The sequence below is a fragment of the Spermophilus citellus genome, assembly GCF_964194105.1.
Source record: "Spermophilus citellus genome assembly, chromosome: 1".
In the NCBI taxonomy this organism is placed as follows: Eukaryota; Metazoa; Chordata; class Mammalia; order Rodentia; family Sciuridae; genus Spermophilus; species Spermophilus citellus.
In genome coordinates this window covers 288,519,968-288,538,042 of record NC_138182.1, presented here as the reverse complement: position 1 = coordinate 288,538,042, position 18,075 = coordinate 288,519,968, and the positions used below count along the sequence as shown (strand labels likewise).

The following is an 18,075-nucleotide window of genomic DNA, read 5'->3' as shown; positions in this document are numbered from 1 at the left end:
GTGCCCATCCACGGAGGGCCGCTCATCCCCACCCAGCCCTGACTTGCACACCAGTCTACTCTGGAAGCACCCTCAGACACAGCTAGAAGGGATGCTTTACCAACCCTCTGGAAAGTCCTTAATCCAGTCAAGTTGACACCTAAATTAACTTGTCCCTGTCCAAAAGGAAACACGCTAAAAGAACTGCCCCTGCCCCCCCTCCCCCACCAAAACAAAAAAAGAGCAGAACATCAGTGAATTGGAGGATAGTGACTAGTGAGCTGTAGTTAGAGTTCCCACAGCAGGGCAAAGGAAATCTGAGGGAACAGCAGCTGAGTGTCCTCCCAATTTGACGGACCAAGCTGAGTGGAGCCAGCTATGAAGGGAAGCTCTTTACAGCTGTGAGCAGCATCTCAAATGCCCCCCAAGGCCAAGTGCTTAAGACTGGTCCCCAGCAGGGACACTACTGGGAGGTGGTGGAGCCTTCAGGAGGTGGGGCCTAGTGGCAGGAAGCAGATCTTCCATGCACACTGGGTCTGGCTCTGGGTTCAGAGAGGGCAGGTTAGGAGAACCTGTTCACAAGGAAAGCAGTGCTTCTGACCCATCATGCTGTCCCCCGATGGTGCCCGGCCTCGAGGACTGCACTGAGTTTGTGCATTTTCAAGAAACACCTCCCCTTGCCTTATGAGGTGTGGGCTGAGGCCAGGCACTGGTGAGGGGACAGAGCAGCTTTCATGTACCTTGGGTTCACTCCATCTTCCTCTGTGATACTGCATGCAGCCAGCACTAAAGGATGCAGAGGTTGTTGGGTGGGGGTACTGGCCAGGTGGGCAGCTGTGGCCACTTCTAATGTGCTCCTCTTCCCAAGTGGTCATGATACTGCCATTTACCAGTGACGAGTTCTGCTTCTTCACATGTTGAAGTATAACATTAGAGAAGCATGCCAAGGCAAGCATATAAAGCAGGGTTTATTTAAAAAGGGGTAACAGAGACTTCTCCCAGGAGGGAAAAAGGAGCCATTGCTGGTATCCTGGTATCCCCAGAAGTGAAGGTGTTTTGCCTTTTTATATGTCCTAGGCTTCCCGCATAGGGCACCTGGAGCCAAGCAGCTCTGATTTCACAAGCTGGGTGCCACAAGGTGGACAGCCGCCTCTAATGGTCACACCAAACAGGCTCCCCGGGACCAAAATAGCAGTCAGATGACTGAAGGGCAAGCTTGCCACTTTCTGCCCAAAGCCAAGCACTCCCAGCAGCAGCAGCAGCAGCAGCAGCAGCTAAAAATAGGCATGAAGGGCACACACCTCGATCAGAACCAGAGAGAAGAATGCTGTCCTGCCTTGGTCTGAGGGCGCCATGAGGTCGCTCCGTTTCATTTCTGCTGAAGCCCTGGTGTCCCACCCCCTGCTGGCCCAGGGGAGCCTGGACAGTGTGGCCCACAACCTCTACCCACTTCTGTTCAAGGCCAGCTACCTGCTGGAGCAGGCAGAAGTGACCCGTGCTGTGCTGGGACGCTGGCCACTGGAGGAGTTCCGGCTGGCTGCGTTGTTGGGTCCGAGCACTGACCACCCAGAGGACCTGCGTGACCGAGCCTGCAGGACCTGCCTGGAGGCCTGCGTGCGGGGCCTTGCCGACCATGTGCTGCAGGGTGGGAGCCGCTGGCTGCGGGTGGCAGACCTCACTGGCATTCGAGATGTGCAGGTGCAACGGTGCCCCTGCAGGAGGGCACTGGGAAGGTGGGGACGCACCGAGCTGCTGGCCAGGACCTGCTGTGAGCTTCAAGCAGAGCCCTGCATGGGCAGGCGCTCCACTGAGGTCTTTGCTGACCTTTTTGTCACTGAAGGTAACTTTGAGGTGGTGGTGCAGGCCCTGCAGCCATCAGGCCCAGCCCCTCTGCAGGTGCGATGCCTGTCCTTCCGGGCGGACAGCCTAAGCCCTGGGCAGCTCCTGCATGTGCTGGGCCTGGCCAAGCCAGGTGCACTGCGCAAGCTGGAGGTGGTTCACAATGTGCGGCTGAATGCTGGGCACGTGCAGCAGCTGCTGGCCCAGGTGGGCTTCCCTCAGCTGGTCTCACTCACCCTGCCCACCAGGGCCTTCGACGTACCCCCCACCTACACGCCGATTCCCGAGGGTGAGGACTCTCTCCTTTCTTCCATCGCCTGGGAGCTCAGCCAGATGACCCGGCTCACAGAGCTAAGTGTGGCCTTCTCCACGCTGACCGGGAAGATCCAGACGCTGCTCAGGTGAGTAGAGGAGAGGCCAGGTGAGCACTCTGGGCCCTGGCAAGGAAGGCTGGAGAGGAGCTGAGGAACAGGGATGGGACCTGCTAACTTATAAGGCTACTGGTTCATTTCTCTGGGGTTGCTTTGGCCAGAGCTATAGGAGAGGGACAGGGTTGAGGTAACTATGAGTTAGAGCCACCAGAAAAGAACAGTGCTCTGGGGGGACCTAGGACACCGCTTCCAGTTAGCAAGAGAGAACATACTAAGTAGCAAGTAAACAAAGCATAAGTACACCCCCACCTAACAACTTACCTGTTGTGGGACAAATTGCCCGAACCCACCGATGTCATACCAGATCAGGAGTGGGAGTGAGGCTGAGCTGGGCTGTCAGCCATTGGTGCTGCAGTCTCATCCGAAGGTCTACGGGGGCAATGCTCCTCCTGGATGGCTCACAGGAGGACTGCATGGGCAGCCCTCAGGTAGAGGGGTCAGGGTGCCTCCTTCTGGGCAGCTCTGCTATAGACAGGGGTGCAGGAAAGCAGCCAGGGAGACACAGTTGGGGTGGCTTCATGTGCTGTCCCAGGGGCAGGCTCTTGGCAGCAGATCCACCAGGTGTGGCTGGGCAGTGAGAGGTAGCTGTGGCAGGAGGATAGGAGGGAACAAAGAGCGGGAATCGGGTACTGACAGGTCAGGGTCCCAAAAGGGTGAGTGGGCCGAGAATGTGAGTTTTCACAAGTCCCAGGTGTGGACGCTGTTCCAGAGACACTCCTGCAGCTGCTCGTTTGCTGCCGCCTACTCCAACTAAATTGAAACTGGTGGTTTAGGAAGCAGAGACCGTCAGGGTCTCTGGCTTCCCTTCCCAGTTCTAACACCATGTGGATCTGGTTCCTCAGTGAAAGGGTGCTTTCCTGCTTGCTTATTTTTGCTCTTTTGCCACCCCTGCTGCCAGCTCTCTGAGCTGCCATTCCCGACAGGACTTCCCTCACAACATGAAAGGGGTTGCTGCAATGTCTGGGTATAGGTGTGGAAGAAGGCCCCCTGCGTTAACTGTGTGCATGCTGGTTTGGCACTTACCACTGAACCACACCCCAATCCTAAAGCCTATTCTTTGCCACAAAGCCAAATGGCAGCTGTAGGCTAGGTGAGTGAGGGAGAGTGGCAGTGTTCCAGGAAACCTAAATCGCTGTGGACACAGACACTTGAACTTCATGTAATTTCCCTTATCACAAACTCTTTGAATTTTTCAAGTATTTAATTAAAATCACCAGTTATTCTCAAATGGCAGACTGTATGAAATCAGGCAGCAGCTGGATTTATCCATGGGATAAGTGGATTGTGATAGAGAAACAAGTGGATTGTCACCTACACTTAAACCCCAGCTCACCTGAAACACTGCTGTTACCTGTGTTGCTTTCTGCCTATCCCTCAGCCCCCTCAGAACCCCACTGCGAACACTGGACCTGGCTAACTGTGCCCTGAACCACGCCGACATGGCTTTCTTGGCAGACTGTGCACACGCTGCCCACCTGGAAGTGCTGGACCTCAGTGGACACAACCTGGTGCACCTGTACCCCTCAACCTTCTTCAGACTGCTCCGCCGGGCCTCCCAGACACTGAGGGCGCTGACCCTGGAGGAATGCAGCATCGCAGACAGCCACGTGGGCATGCTGATCCTGGGCCTGAGCCCCTGCCGCCAGCTACAGGAGTTCCGGTTCCTAGGGAACCCGCTATCTGCTCGGGCCCTCCAGCGCCTCTTCACCACGCTCTGCGAGCTGCCTGAGCTGCGGCGTATTGAGTTCCCAGTGCCCAAGGACTGCTACCCCGAAGGCACTGCCTACCCCCAGGACGAGCTGGCCGTGTCCAAATTCGACCAGCAGAAGTACAATGCGATTGCTGAGGAGCTGCATGCGGTGCTGCTGCGGGCCAACCGTGAGGACATCGAGGCCTCCACGCCTGTCTTCGGAAGTTTCGACCCAGACATCCAGGAAACAAGCCATGAGCTCGGCACCTTCTTGCTGCAAGCTTTCAAAACTGCTTTAGAAAACTTTTCCAGAGCACTGAAACAAGTGGAGTAGGCACTCCACCAGGGCAAGGGCAGTCTGCATTTTAGCCTGCAGGGTGCCCAGGGCCAGTCCTATTGCCAGAGGCTTGGGCTGCACATTCATCACCAGCATCACCACCAAAAGCAGTTCTTAGTGAAAATGGTAAACAAGCCTGCTAGGTGCCCTAGGAGAGGAAGCCCTGCCTTCAAGATGTGTCATGGGTGCTCCTGGGTCAGGCAGCAGACCCTATAGCCTGGTGAAGACCCCACGCAGGCACATGTGGTAGTGAGTGGAGGTGCAATGGGTGCCAGGGCAGGCTGCCGTAGGAGCAGGGTCGACTGGACTCTCAGGCAGCAAGAAGAAGGAAACGAGGACTTGTCACAGAACATGTGTAAAGAAAGAAGCAGCCCATAAAACAGCTGAGGAAGAGATGAAAAGCAAAGGTAAACCAAATCTGCGTGCCCGGCAGGAGGCTCACACGGCATGCTAGATGTGTCTGTGGGGCTAGCATGTTGACAAGCCAGGCTTGTTTGCTCAAAACAGGGCCAGGAGCACGCAGCAGCTTCCGGCTGACACCAGTAACTCTGTCCTTGCTTTGCTTTGTATCTGAGTGCTGGCCTCAGCAGTAGGTCAGGACACAGAGTGCATTTATGGATGTCCTGTGGTTTCTCCAGTCCTAACTTTCCCTGAACAGCCAGGCTCCAAGCCCATGGCCCTGGGCTCCTTGCCCCTAAGGGGCTGATTGTCACCAGAGGTGGAGTTGGTTTCCACTAAGCTTGACTCTGTACCAAAAGTTGAGAATTAGAATGATAAGTGCTAATAAAATAAGTGTGGTTACCAAGCCATGGTCCTTATTTCACCGCAATTCAAGACTTTTAAAAGGATTTAAGAGTTTGGGAATAAGATATTTCCTTGAGGCACAGACAAGAGCTTGGACCCAGTACCACCTGAGCACCACTCCTGGCAGCACTTCCCCCAGGGGCATCTCCATCTCAGGTGCTCTGCAGCCTGGAGCTCCAGGTGTATCCCAGGCTGTTCTTTCTGGTGGGACCCAGCAGGAGAGCCTCGCAGGGTTGCCTGCTGAAGGCGTCCCTCCTCAGGGTCTCAGTGTGAGCTGATACCAAGTGTCCACCCCACCCTACTGTAATCGTTCTCTGCCTGCTTGGCTGTGCCTTACCGGCAAAAGTTCATGCTGGCAGTCTCTTTGCAATCAAGTTTCGGGCACATAGAGTTTGAATTGCAGCAAGCTCTTAGAAAGAGTAGGCACCACGCAAAATTTTTAAATAACTTAAAAATTCAGACTCTAAAAAGCAGAGTAACTTTCATTATTTTGAGTGTCTGAATTTTCGTGACTACAGACTCAGCCTCTAGTGGCTAACCAATCATGTGCAATGGCTAGCTGGACCAGGAGAGCCCTGCATTTGTGTGGCTGTATGGAGAAGGGCCCAGGGTGTGGCCCATTACCTGGGTAGGGGCAGGCACACAGAAGTCTGCCTCTGCGGGCGAAGTTGCTGGCAGCAAACATTCAGGACAGCACCCCCTCGATGCTGGTCCAAATCCATTCCTAGGCAGCAGTCCAAATGCTCTAAACCTTACATACCTGTCCCCAAGTGCGAGACTCACCTGCTCCTCTGGACCAACTCCATCCCAGCCTGACAGTGCTCTCAGCACCCATGGACTTTGGTCACACCTTCCTCACATTGGGACTCTGCCTGTGGCCACCGGGCATCTACGGTCACATAGCTGGTATCTACCAAGGCCAGCAGCATCTACTGTTTGCAAGGTAAGTGTGTAAATTGGAGTCAGTGCATACACATGGCAGCTGTAGCTGGTGTAGCTCCTGGTGAAGCTCTGGGGGGCCACTATCACCCACCAAGATCCAGCTAGCCTCTCCAGGACGAGATGGGCGAATGGAACAGGGACACCAATGAAGTCAGCGTGGGGCTCACCTCCTTGCATTCCCAGGTCTCACTGGGGGATTGGTCATTGCTGTTCCCCTAGGAGTGCAGCAGGGCTTCTTGATGATGATCCTGCAGGGCAGAGGAACAGTTCTGGGAACTCCAACTTGGCCCTTCCTACCTTAATGGCTGGTTCCACATGTTGGGATACCTGCAAGGGTTCTTTCTTGAGTATACAGAGACAGAGGAGATATCCACAGACCAATGGACCTCTGTCATGGCCAGCTAACTCTATTATGAGTGGAGAGAGCTCTACTTGGCTGTCACTCAACCCTGAACTCCCATGATTACCAGTCTTGGCAGCAGCTCCAGGATAAAGGCACTGGTTACCACTTGGTCCTGATGCTTACCATAGCCACCCCTACCAATCTGCTTCTGCCGGTCTGGAGCCCCATCCTATGGCACCACCAAGCAGAGTCAGCCCTGGCTCCAGAGAGCAGCCCCCTGGCCCAGCCACGTGCCAGAGGCCTCACCAGTAGGGCCAACACCCCATGTTCAACAAGCAAGCTTCTGCAGCCAGGAGACTCCAGCACCCCACTCAGCTGCTGGCCACTGACCAGCCTCAAGGGGCCATCCCAGCAGGGTTGGGCTCAGAACCAGGAACTTGAAGAACACTGATGTAGAGTTGTGCATGAGCACCCCAACACAGTACCTCTCTGGCTGACCAGTTCTGTTACCCACATGAGCCAGGCAGGCCCAACAAGGCATACTGGGGGCTCACTCTGCAGGATTCCCAGGTAGAGGAGGGGCTTTCCTGACTGGGGCAGGGCTGCCTGAGCTGACATGAGGGCTCTTGAGTCTGGGATTTCAACTCAGGCTAAGGGACCAAACACCCTACCCGGACCTCAGGCCACCTTGGGCCTGGGAGCCGCCCTAATGCCTTTGCTATCCAGTCACCCCAACAGCGAGACCCTTTCCTGCCAGAGGTGGGCAAGGGAGATGAGCTTCCTTCATTGCTGCAGAGCTCTAGGACTTTTACACCATGCCTTGAGTCACCATAGACTTCCTGTTAACAAAAGCCACATACTCTCTGATCCCTGGCTTTCACTGTCCCCACTCCATCCAAGTGCCACAGCATCGTATAACCCAGGGCTCCCAAACTTCTCTGAAGGCCTGAGTGGGACAGGCAGTATGCCAGTCTAGGATGGGGTGTGGCCTTAGGAGCCTTTTGCAGGGAACAGACTGAAGTAGGCAGGTCCCTCAGAGTTGCTCAGGTGCCATTTCTAGCTCCTCCCAGGTCTGAGCTGCACTCTCCATTCTTGCCCTGGGTCTGAGACACCCTTAAAGCAAATCCTCTTCTACAAGTCTAAGCCAGCTTGAATTAAGCTATGGCTTACAACCAGAATCCTAACTGAGAAATACAGGGACTACTTCTTTTTTTTTTTTTTTTAGAGAGAATTTATTTATTTATTTTTTACTTTAGTTCTCAGCGGACACAACATCTTTGTTGGTATGTGGTGCTGAGGATCGAACCCGGGCCGCACGCATGCCAGGCGAGCGTGCTACCGCTTGAGCCACATCCCCAGCCCCTACAGGGACTACTTCATCGAGCCCAGAATAGAGACAGGACCTCTCAAGGAGCAGGCAGAGGGAGTGATCCGAGCTCGGCCCAGCAATCGTCCTGGTCATAGTACAGCAAAGGGCTACCCAGAGAATGAAGGCAGCTGCTTGCTGGAGCACGTTGGGGCTCAGTGTGTTCATCACATCAAACACTGGTGCAACTTAGGCTGCAGCTAGAAAGCCTCCCCCTACTTTAAGCTGACCCAGAAACAGTTACTCTCTCCAGCTAGACATGCAGTTCCAAGAACATGCAGGTTCTCTGCGGAGGCTTTCCCCTGCCACTTGTCTCTGAAAGATTTTCTTGTCACCATGAAATTGACACTGTATCAGTGGTGCATAACACACATGCATACATGGAATATGTGACTGGGACACCTCTTTATCTAGGAGCTTTAAAAAGGGGAAGGCCTCTCCACCAAATAAGTTAACTTGATGAAAGTACAAAAGTCTTGTCACTGTGCATTTAGGTTTCAGAAGGTCCAGGCCAATCATTACCTTCTAACTTTGTTCCAAGGCAAAGCAGCCTGCAGTAAGCAAAACGAGAAGCAAGATCCTAATACCCACCCCCCAACCAACTCCTTCCATTTTAAGCCCTGCAACCTCATGTACCTTCAACACCCCAGATCAACAGAAAACACTCTGAAGTGATCCTCCCATATCCCAGGAGCTGGGACCTGTCCACCCAGCCTCTTCCAGAACATGGGCTCTGTGGGCCTGCCTCGCGCTTTGAAAGCCTCTGTGGCTATCAAAATACCGGGGCACCTGCTGGCTAGGAGAACCACTTGGGTGCTTTTCCTGTTGTGAGCATGAGAGCTTCCAAATGTTTTACAGCCTCCGTGGTCTTATAACACCCCTCATCACCACTGCCTGATGACTGCTAAATGGAATCTGGGGAGGAAAAAAAATAACCCTAGAAGACAGAATTTATTTAGGAAGATAGGAAAAGTCACAGAAAATTACTTACAGTGAGGATCAATATTATATTTGACCTTTAAAAACAATTTTTACCCTCGAACTAAAATGACATTATACTGTTCTGCTAAATATTAGCAGCTCACAAAATGCTTCAGAGAAAGGCAACCCTTCACAGCTGCTGAGCATCACAGGGAAAACCTTTATGTGCCGAATCCTCACTGCTGCTGAGGGTGGCAGAGCTGGAATGCCACCGAGGGCAGCTGCATGTGGTGGGATGCGGGTAGCAAGCAGAGGAAGTGTGGGAGCTCAGCAGGGAGAACGTCAAGAGAAGCAACTGGTGGCCGTGGACACCTCACTCCTCTCACTTCTCTAGTATGGCCTTCTCTACTCTCTTGAACTTCTTCAGCTCCACGACTAGCTCCCAATACTTGAGATATAGCCACATGAGCCTCCCATTCTGGCGTTTGTTGCTATTCCAGATGTCACCACAGTAGGTGTCATGTTTGAATATGTCAGTCAAGCCAGCTGCCATCTCTAGGTCAGCAGCCACTGGGTCGACGGCGGCACGCACCAGTAAGTTTTTCTCCAGCTCCAGCCGTGAGCGGCGGGGGGTGACCAGGCTGCAGTAAATGTTCTGCCTTTCTGCAAGGGCCTCTCCAACCTCCTTCAGCATGAGCCGGGCTTTCCTCTGCCAGTCCTCCTCCTCCTCCAGACGGCTCAGGTACACACTTCTCAGAGGCTGCAGCTGGCTTCTTTCTTGCATTACCTTAGCCCATTCCCGTTCCAGAAGTTTCTTTTCTTCCACCAACTTCCGCCCCTGAGAGATAAGGGCTTCTCGGTAACTAGTTGTTCTGTTTTGCTCCTTTTCAAGTTCCAGAGACAGCTGAGCAACAGCACGTCGATTTTCCGAGATCACAGCATGGTACTTGGCTTCAAGATCCTGCTGGAAGGCAACTGTTCTCTGGCGATATGCTTCTCTCTCTTTTGCTATTTCTTTTTGGGACTCTCGGGACCAAATCCAACCTGACATGAATAAATTGAAGGAGAAAAAAAAACATAGTGAAGAGTCACAGCAGAGGTTCAATGAATGATCTTTACTCAAAGGAAACAACATATAAAGATAGCCCTTGACTTACAGCCTAAGACCCAAGACTGTACATTCTGCAGGAATGGCAAAGCTCTTACCCCCAAATCAGACCAGGACTGAAGGCTGAGCAGGCAGGGTCCACACATCTAACTCCTATGGCCAAGAAAATCTACCACTGCTTCTCTTGCCACCAACCCCACCACTGTCTGCCAGCTCTGGTCTCAGTGTCCCACAGACTATCAGTAAGATATCAAAAGTTAACATGGGAGGCCGGGTATGGTGGCACAAACCTGTAATCCCAGCAGCTCGGGAAAGGGAGGCAGGAGGATTGCAAGTTTGAAGCCAGCCTCAGCAAAAAGCAAGATGCTAAGCAACTCAGTTGAGTCCCTGTCTCTAAATAAAATACAAAAAAGGGCTAGGATGTGGCTCAGTGGTCGAGTGCCCCTGGGTTCAATCCCCAGTATGCCACGAAACAGTTGTGTCAGCTCTGCCCAGGCATCACTGATGAACAGCTTATATCCAAGGCATCTGCTTACGTTTTATCAGACACACAGCAAGGATGTCAACCTCAAGACATGCTCTGGCCTTTATCTCCATGCCAGAGCCACTGGACTCTCAAACGTGGGCCTAGGAGAGTGGGGCGGCCAGGCTGGGCGCTGACTGCACTACCTCACACCGTGGAAAAGCCGGCTTCCATTCTCTGCTACAGGAAGGAGGAAGGCCCAGGACCTGGTGGCCACAACACGTGCCAGTGGGCAGGGGCCTCAGGTCTGCATGGAGTCCCCAGATTGTTTCCCATCCCACTCACAAGAGGAGTTTGTCACGTGGATAATGAGGCGAGGCAGGTTGGTGGCACAGGATGCCCACCACCTCCTGAGCAAACACTGGTGCTGATCATTTCACAAATGCTGGACAATGATATGCTAATTTCTAGCTTTTCAAAATGATATGTTCAGCTGTAGCTCCAAAAAGCAGTGTGGAGGAGAAGGGCATGGAGGCCACACCTGTGATCCCAGCCACTGGGAGGCTGAGGCAGGAGGATTGCAAGTGAGGACCTAAGTAATTTAGCATTACTCTGACTAAAAAAAAAAAAAAAAAGGACTGGGATGTTGCTTGGTGGTAAAGCACCCCTGGGTTCAATCCCCAGTATCAAAAATAACAATTTTAAAAAGTTAAAAAAAACCGGCCAGCATGGATTTGAGTCTTTGGAAAACAAAAGGAATGTCCCACCCATGTTCAAATCCCAAGGCCCAAAGCCACCAAAAGCAGGAGTTCTGGCTCTCACAAGTTCTGCTCTTCCCCTGCCCCTGCTTTAACTCCCTGCAACACCAGGGTTTCTACCAACTTTCCTGGTCCTGCCCCACTTTTGCAGCTGCCCTCTCCAGCTGGTATTCTTGCCATTCAATTTTCTTTTTTGGACTGGAGATTGAACCCAAGGGTGTTCTACCACTGCACTACATCCCCAGCCTTTTTATTTTGAGACAGGGTCTTGCTAAGTTGTTGAGGCTGGCCTTGAACTTTTGTGATCCTCCTGCTTCAGTCTCCAAGTGGCTGAGATCACAGGCCTGTTAGGAGAATAAAAGGACGAATAAAATAAATAAAAGGTGCCTGTGCTATCTGATTCTTTCTCCATAACATCAGTGATCACGCTGTAGGACCTACTCCATGAAAGAACTGGCACTATTTCCATTTACCTAAAAGCCATTCTTACTTGGCTGTGCTGTTGCACCTCAATTCTATAAGCATAAAAGTTAAAACCACCTTCTCAAATGCACACCTGGATCTATCCCACCCATAGTCCAAGGCTAGGTAGAGCAGGAGCTGGGAGCCACTCCCAGACAATGGGCCCCAGGGGTCCACAGGGCCTGTGGCCAGCAATAAAGAGGCAGCCTCCCATCCCCTGCAAGAGCAAGGCTAAGACAGGTGAATGTAAAATCCACAGCCTCATGGCACAATACCAAACTTCTGGGGTTTCAAATGAAGTCACTCGTCCCACCAAGGTGTAGAGAGATCTAAAGCTGAGTGAACAAATAATCAACAGATGCCCACCACTGCCAGGATGGAGGCGTCAGTGTCATCGGACAAACACTTCAAAACATCATCAGAATAAAGTCTAAGCAAAGAAACAGAAGATATACAGAGCAAACAAATGGAAATTTTAGAAGAAAAATACAACAACTAATTTTTTTTTTAATAGCACAATAGTTGAAGAGAAGAGAGAGAACCTCCCAAAGTTCAGTATTTTCCTTAGGAACACAGACACAAAAGTCCTTAACATTAGCAAGTACAATTCTACAATATGTAAAAAGAAATATACAGCATGACCAAGGGGGGATTGCTCCAGAGATGAAAGACTGGATCAATATGAGAAAGTCACTAGAAGTAATCCAACACATTAACAGGTTACAGAGGTGTAATCACACAACCCTACAACTGATAAAAATTTTAAAAAAAAAATTAACAAAATTCAATACCTATTCATGAAAAACAGAAACAGAGGGGAACAATCTTGTTTGTTTGTTTGTTTGTTTTTGCATTGAAGATGGACACAATACCACTATTTTATGTATTTTTATGTGGTGCTGAGGATCAAACCCAGTCCTCACACATACTAGGCTCTACCCCTGAGCCACAACCCCAGTCCCAAGGTGGGAACATTCTTGACTTGATGAAGGGTGGCTACAAAAACCCACAAACACCACCACCAGTGGTGAAACGGTGCTTTCCTTGAAGCCCAAAGACCACCCACAGTCTGCTCCAGGCACCAGAAGGCAAGACAAAGGCAGAGAAATGGCAAGGAGGAGACCAAACCAGGACTCACAGTGCACCATGTAAAAGAACCCCCCCCCCCAAAAAAAAAAAAAATTCAGAAGAAACACAGAAGAGGATCTTCAGGATCAGGGCAGGCAGAGATCTCTTAGATCTGCACAGAAAAAAGCATGTTAAACTTGCTTTTGAGAATTAAACCTTTGCTCTGTCAAAGACTGTTAGGAGAATAAAAGGACTAACTAGATCAGATGAAGATATCTGTAAACCACAAATCTAGAAAAGGGCTTGAATCTAGGACATACTAAAAACTCCCAAAATTCAACATTTAAAAACAACCCAACTAGTGAACGGCCAAAGACATGAACAGATATTTCACAGAAGACACACCCGGTACGTGTGAAAACATGGTCAATCTCACCAGCTGCCAGGGGAAGCACAGTGAAAACACCTGAGATGCTTCCACACCTGTAAGAACATGGAATACGAACACTTGTGTGGCGGATCCTGGACCACTTGTGCGTCACTGCTGAGGACATGACGTTAACAGCACAGCCACTTTGGAAAACAATGTGGCACTTTCTTAGAACACTTCACATGAACTGCCATGAAACCAGCAACTGCACTTCTAGACATTCATCCTGAAGAAATGGAACTTATGTTCACATAAAAACCTGTAAAAGAACGTTGGTAGTAGCTTTATTCATCACAGCCCAAACTAGAACACAGCAGTCTTGTTGGTGGGTGGTCAACTGAACTGTGGCGCACCCACATCAGGGACCCTGCTCAGCACTGAGTGATCCACTGGCTACAGAGGTGGCAACAGCCCGTATAGGTCTGAAGGACCACACTGGGTGAAAACACCAGCCAAAGAGGCCACACACTACACGGTACTACTTAGGCGACATCTGGACCGAGTGATTACGGGGTTATAGGAGGTGTGGCCACTGAGGCTGACAGGAGGCGCTGTCCTGCCTATGAAATGCTGGACACTCTTCCAGGGCAGTTACCCAGAGAAGAATGTGGCCAGGGACTAATCTTTCAGGTGGACATAATTATACTAGTCTCTATGCTGTGTTGAAAGTCATAAAGGTGTAGTTGGGCATGATGGTACATACCTATAATCCCAGCTACTCAGGAGGCTGAGGCAAGAGGATCCTATGTTTAACGCCAGCCTGGGCAACTCAGTGAGACTCTGACTCAAAATAAAATAAAAAATGCTGGGGACGCAGCTCAGTGGTAAAGCGCCTCTGGGTTCAATTCTCAGCATCTCGCATGTACACATAATGCAGTTTAAATGATCAGGATAAATCCAGCATCTCATCAGTACATCAACAGCATTGATCCCATACAGCATTCATCCATCTGCCTTTACTTCCAAACCATGCCAGGGGCTGGTTATCACTCAAAGTTGCAACACAGCTTCTCAAACACAAACGATTTTGAAGAATCTTTATATAAGAATGCAAAACTAAATGTTATCCTTGAATACATTACCTAAACAAGATAACCATGAGGAAAAATAAAACATTCCTGAACTACAGAAAGCATCATTTCAAAGGCCCAAGAAGAGAAGATAAGAATCTGAAAGTTAACATGAGTGGCTATAAAAGTCACAGATGAGTATTGGAAAATCAAAGGGCCTCTCCCAGCCTCAAAGCCAAAAAAGATGACATCAATAAGCATCATTTTAAGCCACCCAGGCCACTCTCTGAGTGGAAGTTCACCACCCCAGCCTCAGCAACAGTGGCCTTTAGCAATGCTGGCACTGCCCTGCAAGACCAAGTTGAGTGAGCCTTCAATATAGAATCCTCAGGGCTGTAGCTGGAGCACCAGCAGGTACCACTCAGATCCCTGAACTGTGAATTCCACCTGCTCCTGCCAGCCTTATCTCCTGCACTACACACCTGCTGACATGGAAAATTCAAGCACAAAAAAGTCACTGTGTACAAAAGTCCATACGCACAGAGGGCGGCTTTTGCTTTTCTTCCATTCTTTTCTTTTTTTTTTTTTTTTTTTAACATTAATTCACTTATTTATTTGGTACCAAGGATTAAATCCAGGGGCGCTTAACCACTGAGCCACATCCTCAGCCCCTTCTTATATTTTTATTTAGGGTCTTGCTAAATTGCTTAGGTCCCTGCTAAATTGCTGAGGCTGGCGTGAACTTGCGATTCTCCTGCCTCAGCCTCCCAAACTGCTAGGATTACAGGTATGCGCCACCACAGCTGGCTTTTTTCTTCCATTCTTTATCAGTTTCTCACATCTGGGGGTGAGTATCTAGTGGTGCCCAGTCAACTCAAACTACATACAGGGCTTCTGGCTATGCTGAGCAGAACTTACACAGGCCAAGTCTCTGGGCTGACTTCCAAACATGAAGCACACATCAAACTTGTTTTCCTCTTGGCCTGTTCTTCCCTATCAGTCTTGACTAGGACACAAAAGCAAGGAGTCACTGCCATGAAACCAGTTATTAAACAAGCCCACACAAAACATTTCTAAACATTGATCTTACTCTCATTTCATGTGTTGAGCTGATTGTGACTGCCACCTCCCAGGGTCAGGTAAACTGAGGCTTAGAAGAATTAAGTAATTTGCCCAGAAGTCACAGAATGGGATGAAATTGGACTGCACCTGTCAGGTCCCAAAGCTAGGTCTTAAGATACCACTCCATGCTTTCAGCCCAGAAAACACAAACATCAGAAAAACCACAACTTACGGAAAGCTGCCAATCCCAGCATTGGCACCAATAGGGCATAATTCCACCTGTTTCCACCACCCCCATCAGCCCTGGAATCAGGCCGGATATTCCAATGTGGAGGATCATTTAAGTTATTCATGGAGATATACCTTGAAAGGAAAGGACAAATCATTGTATGAAAGGAATAAAACAACAGTCATTATTATGTCATCTATTTGAATCTCAAGAATCATGATTTTATTCAACAACCTTTTTTCAGGCTGGTGTTCTAATTCAGTGGTAGAGCGATTGCCTGGCACGTGTGAGGCACTGGATTTGATCCTCAGCACCACATAAAAATAAAAAAACAAAATAAAGGTATTGTGTCCATCTACAACTAAAATAAATTTTTTTTAAAAATACCTTTTTTTCAGTGCATGCACATGGAGCTTTATGGGATTTCAAGAAGGAAATGACGAGTTGCAACCTAGTGGGGAAAAACACATCTCAAATCAGCCAGGCACAGGCAGAACGTCCTGCTTTTTAGTGTGTTTAAACGGTGATTGTCATGATGGCTAATGGCCTGAGTCACCTTGACTGAGCCGTGGCATGCCCAGATGCTTGGCTGCACCCCACTATGGGTGTCTCAGGGTTGTTTCTGGATGGATAAGCTGCGCATCCTTAATACCAATTCATATACTAAATTGTATGCATGTGCTTGCATTCTGTGAGATATACATCTATGTGTATGTATATAGATACACACACACACATACATACACAATCATAAATTTCATAGCATTCTATTCATTGATGAATCACATAGAAGATGGTAGCTCTGTAAGATCTTACCATATAGTATCATGGGCCGCTCAGCCTGTATAAGTGCACTCCAGGGTGTTATAGGTCAAAACCCCATCAACACATTTCTCAGGATATTATCTCCACTGTTATTCAATGCCTGGCTGTGCACGTGTGTATGTCTCTTATCGATTCCATTTCTGCAGGACCTTAACACCATTGTAAATAAAGACATACAATCAACTGAATAAATGACGGCTCACACTGGACATACTGGTTTGTGCGAGCTTAGTTTGGAAGAATGAGCAGTTGTCTAACAGACAGCGATCAAAGGAAAAAGGTGTTCCAAGCAGAAAGAATAATGCAGGCAGGAGACTTTGGGTAAGTGCTGGGCCTTGCATGAGAGGAAAATGGGGACAGTGTGGGTCTTTTCATGCCTCCTGACATGGTGGTCACCAACATGATTAGAGAGGCCCCTACTTCAGGTGCAGGTTGTACTCTCCAAGCTAGGTTAAGAGTCTACAAGTTTTTTAAGTACTCATGCTAAGTGGGCATGTCCACAAAGTAGAATCATGGAGGCTTTCACCTTGTTTATGTGCCCACCACAAATACACTGATCACAAAATATTTAGTCATGTTGTATGTAAGAAACAAGGAATTCAACCCAATTTTTGAAAAGTTTTAATAGGGTTTTAAATAAATATTTAACACCTAAAGACATAAAATTATGAGAGATGATAAAGATATACCCAAACACATGGCTCAGAACTTAATATTTGGGGGTTCTTGGTAACCACAGAATTTTTTAAACAATTAGGTAGACACCTAATTTAGAAAATACTAAAACTGTTATACTTTCAAAAAGACATCTAGGAAGTATAATCATTTCTGGCATCTATGGGAGATTGGTACCAGGCTCCCCAGAAGACACCAAAAATCACAGATGCCCAAATCCCTTATATAAAATGATGAAATATTTGCATATAACGTTCACTCATCCTCCTGTATCCTTTAAATCATCTCTAGATCACCCATAATACCTAATGTAATGCAAAGGCTATGTAAATAGTTGTTATGCTGTATTGTTAAAGCCATAATGACAAGGAAAAAAGTTTGTACATGCACTGTGCAAAGCATCTTTTCCCAAATATTTTTGATCTGCAAGTGACTGAATCCACTGATGGAGGACCCACTCATAAGTAGGGCTCATTATATAATGTTTGTTCCCTGCACATCAATAAAGCATAATTCTGGGGCATATGTCCTAAGGAAGTAATCCTAAAGGCAAAATTTTGAGCACAAATATATTTTTTATGCTCTTATAGCAAAAATTGGAAAAAAAATCAATAAAATGACAATGATTCATTGTAAATTTAATAATTCGAAATTATATTCATAAAGTTGTGTACAAGAGGAAGATTTTAATAATACAACCTTAAGTGAAAAAAGCAGGAAGCTAAATTACTTAGGATTACTGATTTATTTTCCATTCAAGATCCCGGCTCTTAGCAAATAAACACACTAGAAAACTACAAATACCATCGGAGCAAGCGAGCAACAGGCTCACAAGCCACGACCTAGGCGGCTTTCAGGGGGGCCCTGGGCTTCCCCGCAGCTGGAGCACAGGAAAGCTTCCCATCTCGTCTCCTGCCCAGTGCGCTCCGCTGCTGCTCAGGCTCAGCGCAGGGGGCAGCCCCCTCCCCAGCCCCGCAGGTGGAAGTGGGGGCACCTCCCCGCGTTTCCTGAGGCCCGACGGGCCGTGTCCCCAAACACCGGCGGTTACGAAGCCGCGGTCGCCGCCCCTCAGACCCCATTCCCCAGGGTCGAGATCCTCAGACCCTCTCAGTGCTGGCATGATCGGGGAACCACAGAGTACTTTTAAAAATATCGGTGGTCGACCCCTTCCCCTGAACACTGCCCAGCCCGCCCGGCCACCAAATGCCATACAGACCCACCGGTGCCGGACCACTCGGGGAGCCGAGCACCCCGCGCCCAGGTCCGCGGGTCTGCTCTGCGCAGGCGCGAGATCCAACCCCGACGCCTCGGGCGAGGCGAAGTGCGCAAGCGC

The 18,075-nt window shown here is 49.4% G+C and overlaps 2 protein-coding genes across 6 annotated transcripts; one reads left to right on the top strand and one right to left on the bottom strand.

The window, feature by feature from the left end:
• Nucleotides 1–1,270: 1,270 nt before the first annotated feature.
• LRRC14B (leucine rich repeat containing 14B) lies at nucleotides 1,271–4,474 on the top strand. Its single transcript, XM_081291401.1, has 2 exons — nucleotides 1,271–2,219; nucleotides 3,628–4,474. The coding sequence occupies exons 1-2, from the start codon at nucleotides 1,333–1,335 to the stop codon at nucleotides 4,271–4,273; spliced, it is 1,533 nt and encodes a 510-aa protein (XP_081147527.1). The 5' UTR covers nucleotides 1,271–1,332; the 3' UTR covers nucleotides 4,274–4,474.
• A 4,193-nt stretch (nucleotides 4,475–8,667) lies between these two features.
• CCDC127 (coiled-coil domain containing 127) lies at nucleotides 8,668–18,046 on the bottom strand. 5 transcript variants are annotated; one of them, XM_081303524.1, is made up of 4 exons: nucleotides 17,963–18,046; nucleotides 15,630–15,693; nucleotides 15,246–15,376; nucleotides 8,668–9,696 (listed from the first exon to the last, which is right to left on the bottom strand). In XM_081303524.1, the coding sequence occupies exons 3-4, from the start codon at nucleotides 15,364–15,366 to the stop codon at nucleotides 9,035–9,037; spliced, it is 783 nt and encodes a 260-aa protein (XP_081159650.1). In that variant the 5' UTR covers nucleotides 15,367–15,376; nucleotides 15,630–15,693; nucleotides 17,963–18,046; the 3' UTR covers nucleotides 8,668–9,034. The 5 variants fall into 5 exon arrangements, with proteins under 5 accessions (XP_081159650.1, XP_081159651.1, XP_081159652.1 ...); XM_081303525.1 differs by having other exon boundaries at nucleotides 17,959–18,011; XM_081303526.1 differs by lacking the exon at nucleotides 15,630–15,693 and having other exon boundaries at nucleotides 17,963–18,041.
• Between the last annotated feature and the right edge of the window lie 29 nt (nucleotides 18,047–18,075).

Bases quoted from the DNA above. Each gene is read 5' to 3' on its own strand.
- LRRC14B (XM_081291401.1), top strand. From the start codon at position 1,333: ATGAGGTCGCTCCGTTTCATTTCTGCTGAAGCCCTGGTGTCCCACCCC. The intron at 2,220-3,627 runs GTGAGTAGAGGA...CCTATCCCTCAG, and splicing joins AAGATCCAGACGCTGCTCAG to CCCCCTCAGAACCCCACTGC.
- CCDC127 (XM_081303524.1), bottom strand. From the start codon at position 15,366: ATGAATAACTTAAATGATCCTCCACATTGGAATATCCGGCCTGATTCC. The intron at 9,697-15,245 runs GTAAGTTGTGGT...TATTCATGTCAG, and splicing joins GCTGGGATTGGCAGCTTTCC to GTTGGATTTGGTCCCGAGAG.